The 18,565-nt window shown below is 37.0% G+C and overlaps 1 protein-coding gene across 2 annotated transcripts; it reads left to right on the top strand.

The window, feature by feature from the left end:
* The first annotated feature begins 274 nt into the window (after nucleotides 1-274).
* Nucleotides 275-15,400, top strand: LOC142619813 (E3 ubiquitin protein ligase RIN2). Of its 2 annotated transcripts, none has more exons than XM_075793105.1 (13): nucleotides 275-429; nucleotides 883-1,288; nucleotides 8,932-9,009; nucleotides 10,558-10,644; nucleotides 10,749-10,870; nucleotides 12,162-12,258; nucleotides 12,366-12,468; nucleotides 13,268-13,425; nucleotides 13,541-13,678; nucleotides 13,752-13,819; nucleotides 13,909-14,139; nucleotides 14,385-14,766; nucleotides 15,068-15,400. In XM_075793105.1, the coding sequence occupies exons 2-13, from the start codon at nucleotides 1,049-1,051 to the stop codon at nucleotides 15,122-15,124; spliced, it is 1,761 nt and encodes a 586-aa protein (XP_075649220.1). In that variant the 5' UTR covers nucleotides 275-429; nucleotides 883-1,048; the 3' UTR covers nucleotides 15,125-15,400. The 2 variants fall into 2 exon arrangements, with proteins under 2 accessions (XP_075649220.1, XP_075649218.1); XM_075793103.1 differs by having other exon boundaries at nucleotides 13,268-13,437.
* Nucleotides 15,401-18,565: the final 3,165 nt, after the last annotated feature.

The raw sequence follows: 18,565 nt of genomic DNA, 5'->3' as shown, positions 1-18,565 counted from the left end.
AAGATCAACAAGGCAGGGACAAAACAACAGCATTAGTGCATTATTAAAAAAAAAAAAAGTAAAGTTATGAATATATATATATATTTATTTATATTTATATAATATGATTCACACACTTACCAAAAGCAAAGCATAAATATTTTTTTTTTTTGTTTTTGTTGAGAGAATTAGTTAGTTAAGTAACTTACAAATAAATCTCCCAATTTTTATTTTAAGGTTAATTTAAGGCTGTCGTTTTCGCCTTTATACATAAGTACTCTAAACTGACAGCAATAACTCTCTCTCTCTTCTCTCTCTGTCTCTCTCTCATTTCGTTTACCCAAAAAAAAAAAAGGAAAAAACTCTCTCTCTCGCACGAAAAAGCGATGCTGGTAAAAATTGCAGAAACCCCCTTCGACGAAAAAGCAATATGATCATAGATCGAATCAGGTCCGTTCATTTGCTTATTCATTCTCAAATTTTGGTCTAATTACTCCACAATTATATCAAAAAATTTCAGAGATTCAGAGATAAAGTTTTTGACTTTTTTCTATGCTCTTCAATTCATGGGGTTGTTAAATTTTAGCTGAATTCCTTCTGGGGTTTCTCAAAAGTTCATGATTTGCATTTGAAATTCGAAAATTTAATTGGGTTTCGAGGTTTATGTATAGGTGATTTGAATTTATAATTGTTTTATTGCACATTTAATTTATTCTAGCTGGGAAAGAAAAATGAAAGAAATGTAAAAGTTTTGATCTTTACGTGTTTTGGTTTCTGGGTATTGAAGAAATGAGAAATTCATAGCCTTTTAGACAGTTTTCTTTTTGGATGAAGTATCACCTGGTTACTTGGTTATTTGTTTGTAATTAATTATTATTATATTTGTTTTGGATTTGGGGACAGGTTTTGGGATTTGATCTTGGAGTGTTTGGCATGGTAGTGAATTTTTGACTGGTTTACTTCACTGCCAAATTGTGATTATAAAATGGGGAGAGTTATGCTAATGCCATTCTGATGAAAATTTTGGAGTTGGGTTGTGGTGAAAAGGCTGAATATAGAGTTGCTTGTAATGGGTGTGCGCTACATAGCCGTGTCAGCGGTGTCTACGGTGCTAAGTTTTGTCTTTCTTCAATTCTGGACTGAGTTGTCTTTAGATAATCTTAAATCGGATGGACTAATAGCTGAGAATTATATTCATTCGGAGAATGCAAGCCGCGTCATCGAGCTGCTCTCGGGTTCTTATGCTACCATTGGACTGCTGACAAATTTTGTGCTCAATGTATTTGTTTTACTAGTTCTATGTCTAAAGGTAAGTTTGCTATCTTGCTGAGGGACTTTTAAGCAATTATGTCTTTGTGTTGGTCAATGAACTATTTGCATAGTGGACTGTATGCTGAGTTAGGCAATGTATAGATCGCATTTACTGTTGCTGCAATAGGATATGTTCTTTATATAAAGCAGGTAGATTTTTTTGGAGAATATGAATTTTACTTTGCTATAATGCCACAGTGATTGAGCAATGAGAATGATGCTAAGACATTAAAATACGACATAAGTGGCTGCAGTAGGTATAATAGACTAATAGTCTGTAAAATCACTGAGTTATGTCCATCTTTTCCGTAAAGCGGGCCAATTTGTATTTACACTGCATGTATTGGTTTAGATGAAAAACCTTCTCTAGGTTTCAGGAAATTTTGTAGATTTTTTGGCGGAGATTATTGTGAGCCACTCTGGCAAAGATAATTGAGTTTGATGAATTGTATTAAACAATAATGCCATCAGCTTATCCTCTGCTAGCTGGATTATGCAATGGTTAACTCTAATTGGTGTTGGCTCTGCCAGTACTTATAAATGGCATTGGAGAAAAAAAAAAGCATATTGATATTATGAATATTTTTGCTATTTTGTTGTTAGGTCTGATTCTTTTAGAGTATCAAAGTCATAGATAGATTGAATACTTGTCTTCTGGAACGTTCACTTGTGTAGAGATTCAAATTCTTACATTCTTTTTCACGTGTATGATTTATCTCCCTTAATTTCATGCTACTTTTCATCACAGAAATGGGTGAGGGGTCTTTAATGGTTCTTATATCAGATAACTTAGGACTTATGGTTTGTCAATGGTGAATGGTTGTAGACTGAGGTTCAAACTAGTAAACTACTGGTTGATGTAATGAAGAAATAGGCTTCTGGAATATATTAATTGAAAGAACTATACACTAGATTCTCACTAACCTTGGAACAAGGGTCAGTATAGTTATACAAGCACTCCTGACATACAAGCATCTAAGCACTCATGCTGAAATGTATTAAGTTCTAGCTTAGAGCTAGTTATTGAACTACAAAATTTTTGAAATTGGATTACAACTATGCTTTCCATTTCTGAAAGTTAAACGCTAAAATTCATCCATACAATTCAGACTATTAGTTATCAAAACATTTTATTTTTTTTTGTTTGATAAATAACGGAAGAGTATTATTAATAATAATAAAGGAATTGCCAAACCGAGTACATAGGGGATGTACTAATGATGCAGAAATCATGAAACAAGAGAACAACGGTCAAGAAAAATAGAGAAGGAAGAAAAGTAAAAATGAGAAAAAACCACACTCCATTCGAAGAGGGTGTGTAAGAAATAAGACTTAATCTCCAACAAAGAGCGTTCGCAACCCTCAAAACTTCTAGCATTCCTCTCTCGCCAAATGCACCAAATCAAGCAGTGAGGTACCAACTTCCAAATATCAATGTGACGATGTCTCGCAAACTTTCCTTGCCAGGCCTCAAACACCTCAAGAACAGTACGAGGCATAACCCACTGAATACCAAACAAGCAGAAAACCAGAGACCACAGCTCCCAAGCTATGGAGCAATGAAGTAGAAGATGATCCACAGACTCCCCACACCTCTTACACATAAAGCACCAGTCAAGCACAATCACTCGTCTTTTACGAAGATTGTCTGTTGTTAAGATCTTACCTAAGGAAGCAGACCAAGAAAAGAAGGCTACCCTTGGAGGAGCCTTCGATTGCCATATCATTTTCCATGGAAAGGAGACAGGAATATGAGGATAGAAGGAACTGTAATAATCTCTAACCTCAAATCCTGTATTCGTTGCAGACTTCCAACAAACCTTATCTGGTCCAAACCCTCTCACTAACGAGGAGTAGAGTAGCCCCATAAACCGATCAAAGGCTTCTTCTTCCCAATCTTGTGGAGGACGACGAAATAGCACATTCCAGTGAAACCTCCCAGCAGACCACCCCATAACTTCAGCCACTGAGGAGTTCTTGGACCTACTAATACAATAAAGCTCCGGAAAGGCCTCTTGGAGAGTACAATCCCCACACCACACATGCTTCCAAAATTTCACTCTAGTACCTTCCCCCACATCATAAACCAGGAGTTTAGAGAAGTTCAACCAGCCACTTCTAATATATCTCCACAAGCTTACCCCATAGGGACTTGTCACTTTCTTCGAACACCAACCACCCCAAATATTCCCATATTTTGCCTCTATAACCCTCCTCCATAACGCATCAGTCTCAGTTCCATACCTCCACAACCATTTACCTAGTAAGGCAGAATTAAAATTACCCAACTGTCTTATACCCAACCCCCCATCCTGCATAGGCCTACAAACCTTGGCCCAATTAACTAAATGCATTTTAGGTTCACCACCAATCCCATCCCACAAAAAGTCTCTCTGTAATTTCTCCATACGCTTGGCCACCTTCCCCGGTAAAGGAAGTAAGGAAAGAAAGTATGTAGGTAAAGACGATAATGAGCTTTTAATGAGTGTCACCTTACCCCCTTTAGATAAATACATTCTCTTCCAACCTGCTAATCTCCTCTCCATTCTCTCAAGAATCGGGTTCCAAACAGATAAATCCTTAAATTTTGCACCTAAAGGAAGGCCCAAATATTTCAAGGGCAGAGAAGACTGCCCACACCCCAACAAACCAACCAAATCCTCCAAATTGGATACGCCACCAACAGGTACCAGCTCAGATTTCCCTAAGTTAATACGAAGCCCAGACACCTCCTCGAATCTAGCAAGAATCGCCCTCAAATTAGCAATCTGAGAAGGTTCAGCATCACAAAAAATCAAAGTGTCATCTGCAAATAGAAGGTAAGACACCATCACTGACGGACCAGCCGTATTGCCCACAGAAAAGCCTGAGAATTGGCCAGTGGAGGCAGCCACATCCAACATACGACTTAATGCCTCCATCACAATATCAAATAACAATGGGGATAAAGGATCCCCTTGCCGAAGCCCCCTAGAACTTCCAAAGAAATCAGTTGGGCTATCATTGATTAAAATGGAAAACTTTACAGTTGAAATGCAATACCTTATCCAATTTCTCCATTTTTCTGAGAAACCACAACGCTGTAGCATATACAATAAAAAATCCCAACTCACATGATCATATGCCTTCTCCACATCCAACTTACAAAGCACACCCGGAACTCCTGACTTCAATCTACTATCAATACATTCAGAAGCAATCAAGACGGAATCCAAAATTTGTCTGCCCTTCACAAAAGCATTTTGTGAACCTGAGATAATTCCATGCGCCACCCTACGAAGCCTATTAGCCAAAACCTTAGAAATAATCTTATACACCCCACCAACTAAGCTGATAGGCCGATAATCCTTTACCTCCACAGCATCCACTTTCTTAGGAATAAGGGCTAAGAATGAAGCATTAAGACTCTTCTCAAACACTGCCTGAGTATGGAAATTGTGGAAGACAGCCATAATTTCAGTTTTCAAAACACCCCAACAAGATTGAAAGAATGCCATGGAAAAGCCATCCGGGCCAGGTGCCTTATCACCATTAAAGTCATGGATCACCTCGAACACCTCATCTTCCTCAAAAGGCCTATCTAGCCAACTCGCATCTTCCACCGAGATGCTAGAAAAGTCCACATCATCTAAGACCGGTCTGTGAGCCACATCCTCAAAGTAAAGCTGCCTATAGAATTGAGAGATACAATTTGCTATAGCAGCAGGGTCCGAAGACAACACCCCATCCACCATAAGCCTATCAATAGAATTAACCCTCCTGTGAGAATTAGCTACACGATGGAAGAACTTAGTATTCCTGTCTCCTTCCCTAACACAAAGAACTCTAGATTTCTGCCTCCAACAAATTTCTTCCAACAGGATAGCTTTCTCTAAGTCTTCACGAATTCTTCCCATATCCACTCTTTCCTCCGCTGATAATCCCTGATTCTCCTCCCTACTCTCTAGAACACTAAGTTCCTTCCACAAGTTTCTAATCCGAACATCCACATGACCAAACCCCTCCACATTCCATCTTTTCAAGTCATTTTTAAGGAGTTTTAATTTATTAGCCAAAATAAAACTCGGCGCACCATGAACCTGATAGGAATCCCACCATGACCGTACCCTATCCACAAAACCTTCATCCTTTAGCCACATATTCTCAAATCTAAATGGCATACTCCCTCTCTGAAAAGATCCACCCTCAAGGACAATTGGAAAATGATCTGAGCACAATTTAGACAGCCGCCTTTGAGAAACTGTTGGAAATTTATCCTCCCAATCTGCAGAAAACAAAAATCTGTCCAGCCTAGCCTTCGAAGCAGCTTCCCTAGAATTAGACCAAGTGAAGGTACCTCCTTGTAGTGGCAAATCAATAAGACCCTGTTCTGAGATGAAGTTAGAAAAATCCCTCATAGCAGTAGTGAAAGAAGTAGACCCCAATCGTTCAGAAGGGAATCTAACCACATTAAAGTCCCCGCCCACACACCATGGGACGCTCCACCAGCTATTCAAGCCACAAAGTTCCTCCCATAATAATCTCCTATCTCGGTATAAATTAGGCCCATAAATACCCGTAAACGCCCATACAAACTGATCTGACACACTTGTAAACTTACAAGAAACCGAAAATCTCTCCACTGCTTCCTCCATTTTATTCACTACCCGAGTGTCCCACATCACTAACACACCACCAGAAGCACCACATGAACCTAAATAAGACCAATCAACATGATGTCCACCCCACAAGCTACGAATCACGGCTCTATTAATCAGCCCCATTTTGGTTTCTTGAAGACAAACCACATCTGGCCCCCATTTCCTAATCAAGTTTCTAACCCTGAGCCTTTTATCCTGCTCATTCAGCCCTCTAACGTTCCAAGAAATAATCTTCACCTTCATTGATAAGACACAACCGCCCTCTCAGAACTTGCACCCCTAACTTTATTTGTATCAGACTCAACATTTAAAGATGACAGCAAATTCTTCAGCTCCCTCTGACCTTTTCGTCCGACTTAACCAACATCTTCGACCACCCACCACAAGTTTCGCCTTTCTTTTTTCCCCGGCCTCTATGGCTAATAACGGACACATGTCTGCTCCTCAAAACCTTCCGGTGAAGTTCCCACAGATTTCTTGAAAGCCTTTATCCTATTGGTTACCCATTGCGATAGATGGCAATTATCCACACACTCCTTACACCCAATCTCCTTCAAAGGACTAGACTCCAACTCCAACGGCCCTTCAGTAGCCAAAGGAACCACAACTAAAGGCTCATCACCCCCTCACAAGACCTCAACCTTACATCGGACTCCCACACTCACTCACCGTCCCGGGAACCACATTCAAGGAAAACAATAACCCCACACTCTCAACTGCCCAATTAACCCTCTTCCCTTCATTTGTACAAGAAACATTACTTGGTACACCCTCTCCCTCTAAACTTGAGCAACCGACATACACTCTGGAGAACGGTATAGTGACAGTGGGAGCACTAATTGCCGACCATCACGCATTTGTAATATCCAATCTTTGGAATTACCCCAAGACTTATCCAAGTCTCCAATCAAGTCCGTAATAGATGGGCCAGGTAATGGAACTCCCACAAGGTCAGAAAGAACCGAACCTTCAAAACCCATGAAATCCTCATCCCCTTCCTCTGATGCCACTGAAGAAGACAAAGACACCAGCTCCGACACTATCGGATCTTCCAGATTCATTACCTGTTCTGATGTCGTGACCGATGACACCTCCGGCACCAATCTCGACTCACACTACGTACTGGTCATCGACACCTGTTCGTGGGAGACTTGGGCCACCGCCGCCGGACCTGTTGGCTCAGTGGGAGGCGGCGCTAGTCGCTTCGAACTAAGCTGAGCAACGGCATGTTCAAACTCCGTCACCGCTACATCAATCGGTACCGTCGACGACATCTTAGGTTGCTCCGAGGTGGTGGTTAGAGCCATCGGAGCCTTCGGCGTCATCACAACTTGCTCCGATATCTTGGGTGTGAGCACCGAGACCTTCGACGACGTTGCGGGAGGCTCCGATGCGATGGGTTTGGCCCTTGAGCACCTAACCTCCTTCGGGACAATGATCTCAGTACTACCTGAGCTTGTTGTAAACCCATTCTGATCAGAGGACTCCAGAGCCCGTGGGCCACTATGAGAAGTGTCTACATTCTCATAGACAGCTGGTCTTATCAGACCCAGGCCGAAACTAGTGTCTTTATTACCAAAAAATGCTGAGGCATTACTCTTGGATGGGATCAATCCCACTACGTTATTAGTATCGGCCTTCCTTGGTACCCATCTCGCGGTTGTTGACCACCCTTAACAGCATCCCAAGATACCCGCCTCTTCCCATATTCATTCACACTCACTGTCAGCCCTCTCCCCAGCCAACGTCCCTTCCTAAAATCACGCATCTTTCCAAACTCAACCATTTTTGAATTCAAACTAATCTTCAAAGGATTCTTGCAATTAATTCCTTCCGGGATTTTCTCCTCACTATTATTCTTGCCATTCATATCACCTACTCCACCTTCACCACCACCCACGGCTGCCTGATGAAAACTACCAGCCTGAGTTTCAGAAACTACAACCTGAGTGTGAGATTTGTCACCTGGAAGCTCCTCAATATTCATCACGAAGCCAGCCTTAATCTTATCTTTGTTAAGGGGCTGCTGATCATATTTCAACCTTGCCTGCGCTGGATCTCTAACAACATCCACAAATGACCTGGTAGGATGATGTATTAGGCTCTGCTTAAATCTATACGGTACAAACTTCAACCCACCCAACGCATATTGAGCAGGTTCCAACATCCTCCGTAATTCAATCCCAAAAGTTCTCCATCCTTGTTGTAATTTACCGGCTGGAATAATGATATTTCGCCGCTGCCCACCAACCTTAAGCTCTGTCACTGATACAAACTGCCCAAAAGAATTGGACCCCCGTTGCAAAGTGTACGCAGTAGCACCTTCCCTAAGAGTGAAGAATTGCTTAGAGCTAGCCCCAATCACAATGTGTTCCAGATTCCGCAAAGTCCAAAGCGCTGCACCCTTGCCCATAAACACCGATTGCATATGGTATTTGCCCCGTTCAAAGATCTTAAGGGAGAAAACATTACCTCCTTCCTCAACCACGAACTGAAACAACTTAGATTCAATAAAGAAACTACGGAATCCCCCCATACTAATCCTAATACATAAAAAAACTAAAGCAGTATTTCTGGCTAATTCGAGGTAGCCGGGCCTCAAGAGAACTAAGAGAAAAGAATCATGTGTTGGAGTCTAGTCCTGTTTTATTAAAGTGCCTCTTTCAATTAAAAAATACAACCTTAAGTAGCATTTTGATCCAAAACATTTTATGGAACTTCAATTTAAGAATAGGACCTCCTACAATGATCGAGTTCCATAGTTATACGGGTAAGATTGAGAATCTTTCTGAAATTTTATATGATTAATTATCAAGTCAACTCCACGAAAATAAGTTGATGATTGAGTGGAATTATTTATTTATTTGTAAGATGTATGGGCTATTCTTTTGAGTTCATGATACTTATAAAATGATGTTTACGAACTCATCATCAAAGAAATGATGAATTTATGACCAATAACACTGTCTTTGTAATTATGGTTTATACTTTTCACTTGCAGACCATATTCTTTGTGGAGTTGTATCCTCCTGAGACTCGGAAATTGTTGGAACGTCTTGTCAATTATGTTATCTATAAGGTAAACTTTTTTTATTTTCAATTTAAAAAAAAACATATTCTGATCATTCCTACAAGTAGCATGTACCTATTTAAATATGTGAGATATCACTTTTTCTGGAACTTGTTTTTGGGATCCAAATTTCCCCACAAGTCTTTATAGGATTATGTATGGGGATATATGTGGTAGAGCCTATCTGAAGATTTGTGTAAAATATCACACCATGATACATAAAAAATTTATTACAGTGGAAGTGTTAAAAAGAAGTCACATCATGACATTGAAGTTTATATGTAATTCTTAGTTTTTTTTCTTCTTGTTTTTCTTTGAGTATTTAATATGTTTTAATTTTAATGAGAATCTACTCTAATGTTGTAGTATGTGTGCGTGTTTTAATTAATTAATTATTTCTACATCTGGTAGTGGTGTTAGGCCTGAAAGGGCTTGATCCTGTTGGCTATCTTGGGTAGTGACTGTGGCAACTTTTGGTTTGGTTGGGCTTTGATGAAGGGAATTTTGATGGTATAGTGGCTGTTTGGTGGAGATGGGTGGTAATGCATCTAGCTACATTTAGCTCTAGTGACAGCATAGATGGCTTCATAATTGACTAAAGTGGTTGTAGCATGAACCAAACGCACATCAACTCCAAAATAATTGATAAAATCAATTTCCACCCTACCACTTAGTTGTTGTTGTCTTCATCACCAGCAAGTCCATGTCACTACCTTCAGCCATGGCAAAAAAAGAGAATCATAAGGGATAAAAAGGACAGAAATGATAACAACGTGATGCATTTCCTCACTAGATGCAAGGGAGCTCTTCTCATTTTGTGAAAACCTGAGGCAAATTGATGAGTTTACTCATAATACCTATAATTGAAGAGGAATAGCTTTTCTGATTGATGAGATTAAAAAGGGGATGTAAGCTGAGGAAGGAAGGCCTGATCTGTTTGGCTTTGGATTTAGGGTTTAGGTTTAAAAGGCTTTTGTAAATTACTTATCAAAAAAGTTCGAGAGACTATTGTAGTTGGATATGTGATCTGTTGGGTGTTCCTTCAAGCCATGATGCTAAGTTATTGTTTCATACATTTTCTGAATTTTACTTTCCATGCAGTAGTGGTTTTTTTATAAGTAAAAAGATTTCTTGAAAAGCACAATACTCATATAGTAGTAGTTTCCAGAATGGTGTAGTTAATTGATCTATATGGATAATAAAGTTCTTATGGAGAGAAGTTTGACTTCATGTACTGATGTTTAATGTTTAGCAATGCAATATATAATGTGTTGGGACCTAGGTCAAGTTAAAAGGCTACTTAACATATTTATATATGTATGTATAAATGTATATATATCTATGTATTGAATCCTTGATGTTATCTTGATTGATTTGCTATATTTATTTATGGCAATGTCCTTTGTGCTATCAATTCTCCAGGAGAATGGGGTGGTGGTTAAGGTCATGAATTCAAGTCCCATGAGTTAGATGTGTTTCTTACCAATTGAATTGTTTTTTCCCCCTGATGTCTGTGGTTCAGTAATTGTGTGAAGTCTGTTGCTGAATATTGAACAGGGGACGTTTCTACCACTGGTTATTCCACCAACAATATTTCATGCAGGCTTGTGGTCAGTCTGGTTGACTGTTCTATGTTCTTTAAAGGTAATATTTTATGATGGTTATGCTGATTTTGGATTTAAGATGAAAGAGACTATTTAAATGCATGGTGGTTTATCTGTTTGACTGTTCTTCTGGTTATTGTCCAGATGTTTCAAGCTTTGGCTAGAGATCGACTTGAACGTTTGAATGCATCTCCTTCTGCTACACCTTGGACATATTTTCGTGTATATTCAGTCTTATTGTTGGTCCTCTCTGTGGACCTTTTTTGGTATTGCTTAATTTCTCCTCTCTCTCTCTCTCTCTCTCTCTCTCTCTCTCTCTCTCTCTCTCTTTCATACACACGCACATGCGCACACGTAGGAATTGGTTGGATGGTAGTCTTTGTAGGGTGTGGTTTCTGAGGTTCGACAGCTGATGCCTCCCTTACTCAAAATTTATCTATCCAAAATCACACCCTTTTTTAATCTAGTTTCATTAAAATTTTCACCTTTTACTGATAAATATGTTTTAGAAAATGCATTTTAGGAAATGAATTGTACATGTCTATTATTATTATCTTCATTACAGAAAGTGTCAGAATTTGTTAGATATGTGTCAACTTTTTACAGAGACTATCTTAAAAGGCAACACAGTTTGGACTTTATAATTGGGAAGTTATCATTATTTATACAAAAAAGAAAGACTATGATTTTTGCTTTTTGAAAAAAAAAAAAAAACTTTTTGGGTAGAGTGATGAAGCAAGCCCTCATTTTCTATTTTACATAGTTCTTTTGTATAAAATTTCCCTCATTACATGTTTTTAGTTGGCAGTTTTCCTTGTCATATTTTTTGGTAATTTCTTGTGTGCCTTGTTAGAGGACTGTTTGGAAGGTTTTAAAAGTTTGAGATGTTAGATGGGAGTAATAAGTAGACAAGTTCTTGGGTTCGGCATATATCTACAATTTCTTCAAGCTTCATTTATGCTATTTGTCAGATTCTGGTCTAGCAAAACTTTTAAAAGGTTAAATGTTGGAAATTGGTAATTTTAGCTGTGGCTAGCTGTATACGTCTTAGTTTGGAATTCCATTTAATAGTGACATCTGCAAGGCAATTTTATAAGGGATTTCTTAGAGGTTGCTAGCTAGGTGCAGACTTGTAGGCATTATAGTATTCACTGAGTTTTCAAGAAAGTTCTAGATAGGTGTTTGACCAGCAGGCTACTTAATGTTGGGCCCTATGATGTTTTAGTTAGGAGTCATGTTGATTGCTGTAATCATGCATTTTTAGTAAGTTTTCTCTGCAGGTCTATCTATGGGTCTTGATTTGTTACCACATACCTTTTCTTTATTTTATTTTTGCTAAGATCTTACCATATGCCTTAGGTTTTGTTGTAGATGGTCTTTATATATTAATAGGGTTTTGCGTTGCCAATGTATAGGCCTTTGTTGTGAAACAAATGGAGACCATGGATGAATTACAGTTAATATTTATGAAGACCTTGTCTCTCATTCTTTCCCTCTTCTCTCCTTCCCTTTATGTTGTCTTTTTCTTATATATATATTTTCTTTGGTTGCTATCAGGATTAGACTGTGTCTGGTAATATATAGAATGCTGGGTTCATCGATGTTTCTGTTGTTATTCTTTGAGCCTTTCAGCATTGCTTTTGAGACGCTGCAGGTAATGTTATTAGAATACGTCTTGGCAAGTTTTGGATTAGTTGGATCCTGTGATATATCAGAACTCAGGTTGACTAGGTTGTTTCATTCATGAAATATGCTTTGTAGGCCATTTTAGTTCACGGATTTCAGTTGCTTGATATATGGCTGCATTCAGCAGGGAACAGTGCCAATTGCCAAAGGTTCAAATTTTTAGATACATCAGCAGCAGGTAGTTCTTAAGAACTTTTATTAAAAAGTATAGGAAATTTATATGAACACTACATCTGGCATGTTTGTATTTTGTTGTTCTTGTTCATTTATATGGTTGTCTTACTAAACTAACGTTTTGATTGTAGTCATTTTGTTATTTTTCTTTTCATTCTTTTTCTATTCTTGGAATGCACCATTTGGATCATGAGGTTCAAAAATAGACTCAAACAAATCATTTATTGATAAATATATATATTATAAATTTTTCTTTTAGTTTTTTCTGTTTACGTGCTTCTTCCTCTTGTTCACTCTAAGTTTGTGTATGGTTATATATTTTTGAAAAATGCTCACGCATTTCATGTTTGATTGAAAAAACAAAAGCAAACAATGTAAGAAGAGAAGATTATATTGAAAAACACAGCTAAATTAGTGGGTGATTTTTTTTTTGGGGGCGTGTGGGGATGGACTGATGAACCAGACAATATAAGTAGTGATTTATATATATATATATATATATATATATATATATATATATATATATATATAAAGCTTAAATTTGTGGTGATTGGTAAATGTGAATTTAACACTTTTTTAAGATTGAGGGGATACTAATGGGAATTATTGATTCGTGCATCACCTCTTTATTAGAAAGTGAGGTGTATAATGAGAATTATGCACATTAATGAGTGGAATATGTTGTGAATGGAAACACACAATCCTCTTACATGGAATATGGATAGCAATTTTATTTTATTTTAAAAAAATTAAGATGAGCTGTAGCGGATGTAATGGTTTCTGATTAAGGAGTGTGACTGCAGGTTCATTGTGGGAATGGAAGGGCATTCTTATTCGGAATGTGGGGTTTTCCCTGGACATGGCAACATTGTTAATGGCACTTGGTCATTATGTGCATATTTGGTGGCTTCATGGCATGGCATTCCATCTTGTGGATGCAGTCCTTTTTCTAAATATACGTGTAAATATTTGTGTAAATATTTCATTCTACTCTCTGATTTGAATGTCAATTTTATTTGGTTATCTGACATTCAACGTTATGTTCAATCTATAATCAATTTAGAATTTCTGATCAGGCCTTGCTAGGTGCTATGTTCAAGCGTATAAAAGGATTCATCAAATTGAGAAAAGCTTTAGGTGCTCTTCATGCTGCTCTTCCTGATGCAACTACTGAAGAGCTACAAGCTTATGATGATGAATGTGCCATTTGTCGGGTATGATTTGGTCTTTTATTGTTTACCTTTTAGTTATTATTCATGCCTCAATGTTGAACTCAGCTAATTACAGGAACCTATGGCCAAGGCTAAAAGGCTACACTGCAAACATCTTTTTCATCTTGCATGCTTGAGATCTTGGTATGATTCATGCTTTTTCTGATTTTACACCTTTTGGTTTTGTATATTCAAGCATGTGAGTCATGCTGAAACTTACTCATTAATGCCAGGTTGGATCAAGGTTTAAGTGAGACTTATTCATGTCCCACTTGTCGAAAGCCGCTTTTTATTGGCAGACCTGAAAATGAAGTTACTCCCCGTACTGGAGAGGTTTTGACTGATGAGCAGCTTGCCCGTCAAATAGGTGCTGGACTTGATCGGCAAAACAATTCTGAACATACCCTACCTACTGGAGTATTCCCCAATCAGACACAGAACCCTATAGAAGGTGGTCCTTGGAGGTTTGTTTTCTAAATTTATGTCATTGTAGTTTCTCTTGCTTGCCTTGAATTAAGAACCTTGCTACCTCTAACTGAAAAAGCATACAAATTGGCTTTGGAGTCCACTTAGATTATGGGAATCTTGTTCTCTTTTGTTTTGTCAGTAGTGCAGCCTTCTCCAAGCAATATATATGAATAATCGTTGGTGCAGCAAATTAATAAAAAAGTTTCTTTTTTGGGAAATCTTTTCTCCTTTTGCTCCATAGGACTGCAGGACTGGAATCAAGTTGGTTAAATGCTTGGCCAAGCCAGGGTGTTGATGGGGCTGGACCCTCAACTGCAATCAGATCAGTTGGATTAGGGAGAGTTCAGATGGTGATGAGGCATCTTGCATCTGTAGGAGAAACATATGCACAGACAACCCTTGAAGATTCTGCTTGGAGCCTTTGGCCGGTGAATCCCTCTCAGGCTGCCGCAACTGGTGGACCCATCCCTCATGCTGGTGGTGGCAGATACACTGGAGGCACTGGTGGTTTACATATGAGGACTGCTTCCCGCCCTGCAAATGATAACATTGCGAACATTCTTGCCATGGCTGAGACAGTACGGGAGGTTTTGCCACACATGCCTGATGACATAATTTTGCAGGTATAATTTGGACACACAATATTTCTCTATGCTCCCTGAAGTTGGTTGTCTGAGTCAGTCATATCACCTGAGATATAATATATACATGTACATATAAAAATGTATAATTTGTCAGGTATAGTATGACCATTTAAGTTATATAATTTTCTTTAAAAATTGGTCATGTAGATTGGGGTTTTTTTTTAATTTAATTTTATTTTATTTTTAAGTCCTACATTCTTTCCCTTTTCTTTCTTTGCCATATATTTGCTTTCCAAAATTTCTCTAATCTGTTTGAGATCCAATGTACCAAATTTTGCAGGACTTGCAGCGAACAAATTCTGTCTCTGTTACCGTTAATAATCTTCTTCAAATGTGAGTATGTAATATGTTTTCTTTTGTTGTAACATACTCTGAGTTCTCAAATGAGGTTCCTGGTCAGTCATACACCTCTTAAGGCTTTGTTGGCATGCACAACTTGTGGTTGCCAAATTGCCTGATTTTTTTTTTTTTTTTTAAAAATTTTCTTTTCCTCCCTTTTTAATAGTATACATAAGCTTCTTTCTCTGTATATAAAGGCAACTCACTCAAAAAGTTTTATTTGTGTAGGAAGAAAAAAGGTGCAAATATAGTTCTTTTTTTCTCCTCAGAAAAATTAAATTGCTATACACAACAAATATGTGGATGGTCCTGCATTGTGTTGCCTTGTTCTTCTCAGAAGTTTCCACTTTTACTAAAGTTTCTATTGTGATTTAGTGGCTATATTCTCTCCTAGAGGTGATAGTAAATTTCAAAGTAAAATATTTTGCTGCTTTGATTGATTAGGCGTTAGTAAAGGGAAGATAACTCATAAAATGGAGAGCTTGTCACCATTTCTAGGCTGGTTTTTCACCTTATGAAATAAATTTCCATCTAAGCCACGTTGGAAACTGAACTATTTGAGATTTTGCATCATGGAACTATTCTAGATGAGTAATGCCACAGAGAGCATTTTTCACAACCTCTTAAGTGACATTTCGTAATTAGAGCACCGCCACTTTCACAATGGCTCACCTCTTACTCTACTTTTATTATGTACCAATAATAACAGGCCACATTAGTAACTGTGATTAAAAAAAAGTGAAAATTTGTGTCTAGATTTATTGATTCTAGATTGGTCGATCAAACTTGCATTCAGGATGTGTTGAAATTGGATGATGAATTTGCCGTATGGGCTAGATATTTGCGCCCTAGGCACATATGCTCCCACTCCACAGGAACATTTCCCAAACATTGTATTTTTTTGTGTGTATAGAGGTCATTATGTATATGTATTATGTCCACAGGCATGTTTGAGCCAATGATATTGAATTTCTGTTTATATTTGTTTCAGTGTCAGCCTAGTTGATAAAGGGTCCTTTAGACGTTGCTATAAGTAGCGAGCTTTGGCTGTAGCTGTAGAGCTTTTAGAACTATATCATGTTTATAACAGCTAACAAGAGACGAGAGGTCTTTGAGAGAGGAGAGAGCTACTTCTCATTGCATAACTCATTTGTCCAATGAGCCTCTAGTGGAAAAAATTAATAATAAAGAAAAGGATTTATGGGTTATTAGGGAAAAAAAAAAAACTGATGCAATGAGAGGGTATTTTAAAGGAATCAAAATTGAATACTTCTATTTTCTTGAAATATACCATCGAAGCGCATGATTTCTGAACTTATTTGGACTTTAAAGCATATAGCCTACAAGTATTAGGGAGATAACACCTTGAGAAAATTCTAATTAAGACTTTAATATAAGATAAAACATATCATGAGTGTTTTAAGTGTCAAAAGCTTACACTTATGGATTTGTAACTAAATTTTATTATGTTGCTTTTTCAAATTTTTATTTTTTTTTTATTTTTTATTTTCATGCTGAGGCTTTTACTTATACATCTATATCTATATAAAATCTAAAAATTGAAACATAACATTTATTGTTGTTACGTTCATATTGAGCCTTATCAGTGTAGCATTTTGGTCCAACCAGTCTAGTTTGGTCACTTTGGTCTATTTCGGTCCAATTTTCTCTACTTGGGTCTAATTTAGTCCACTTTAGTTCAGTTTGGTCCATTTCTCTTCACTTCAGTCCGATTTGGAGCGGTCCATTTATTCCATTTTAATTAATTTGATCCAATTCTCTCCACTTCGGTGTACTTAATAATGAAAAAAATACAGCTTTGGATTGAAAGTAGCTATTTTAAATCGGAATTTATTTTTAAAAAATATAGATCACAAACTTGATAGACAACTTGGTAGGTCAAAGGATAAAAAACATAATAAATGTGGATAATTCAAGATATGATAATTTTTTTTTTTTTAATACAACATAGAAATTCTATGTTAGCCTAATTTAAATGTATATGTGTGTGAATTTTTCTGTGGGAAACTTGAACTTCGACTCTTATCCCTCATACCTCACAAACACTTATATTTGTAAAGTGACCATTGTGCCAAGGGTGCGTAGTGGTAATAATTATTGTTGTTGCCTATAATTTGAGTATAAATCTGATAGATTTTGAATGTCCTTTGGAAATAAAATGTGTCGGTCAATAGATTAGCATTTTCTCTCTTTTCCCTTTTCATGTTCTAACTTCTAACTTCCAATCACGCAATATGATAAGGAATACGGTAACACACTCTATGCAGTCTGTTATTTTTTATTCAAAACTTTTACATATAAACATTATAATACAATTGGATTAATTATTCATATTAATGTAAGGTTCCAAACTGAATGTGCCAAAAAAATGCGAGTCCAACTATGAAGACAAGGGCAATGAGCAGACCAAGAATGTTGTACTTTTAAGAAACACACGTACGTTTGAGTATTTCAAGCTCAAAGTTCAAGGTCTTTGCCTTGCCGACCATATCAACAAACATTAATTCTTTAATCTCGCTACTACTTAATTCTTGTTCTAAGTGTGAAATTAGGGGTTGTGCCTTGTTTCAAACCAGAACTAGAAGTAATATATACATATATGTCTGCATCCTTTTAACCTAACATGCTCAAAGTTACAAAATTCTCAATGTCCAAAATTAGTCAAAGCTCAACCTGATTTTTCTCTTTTCTAACTGTTTCTCAAATCCCGATTAGTTAATGCTCAATTAGAATATTTTTATTTTATCTTTTCTTACTTCAAGTCTACAATAACTGCGAACACATGTGAATTATTGTGAAACCCTCTTTTTATACAGCCAAGACTCAAGAGGCGAAAACTGTAAGTTTTCCTACACAGTTTACCACTTGTGCGTTCGCTTGTAAATTATAATATAAATATGCACTTACATACATGCATACATACATATATATTTATTTATTTATGTTCTTTTATTGCCTTTTCAAAAATAATGGCCTATCATTTAATAGCGATGATAGGGAAACAAGTATTTTGAATATTTTGCTATAAAAAAACGTGTTTTAAATATATTATAACCTTTTTATTTTAATTTTAATTTTTCCTTGAGATAATAATTTTATTGTGATTCCAGTTATTAAACCAATATCATTTTTATATGAGTCCATTATTGACATCATTTTTATTATGTACTAATCATAATTTGTTATGTGACAAAATTTATATTTCTAAACTTACTATTTAATTTGTCACTTGTTGACTGGGGCTCCCATATATGCATGGCAAGAAGGTCCTAGTTTTTAGCCGTGATTTAGACCTATAATGTGGTTTGCTGTATATCATTAGGACTGTCACCTCAGTTATAGCCTATCATTGTCTTAAAAAAAACAACATTTAAAAAAAATCATACAAGAAAAGGCTGAAAAGATTAAAAAAATAAGT

The sequence above is a fragment of the Castanea sativa genome, chromosome 12, assembly GCF_040712315.1.
Source record: "Castanea sativa cultivar Marrone di Chiusa Pesio chromosome 12, ASM4071231v1".
Lineage (NCBI taxonomy): Eukaryota > Viridiplantae > Streptophyta > Magnoliopsida > Fagales > Fagaceae > Castanea > Castanea sativa.
This window is presented reverse-complemented; position numbering and strand designations above follow the sequence as displayed.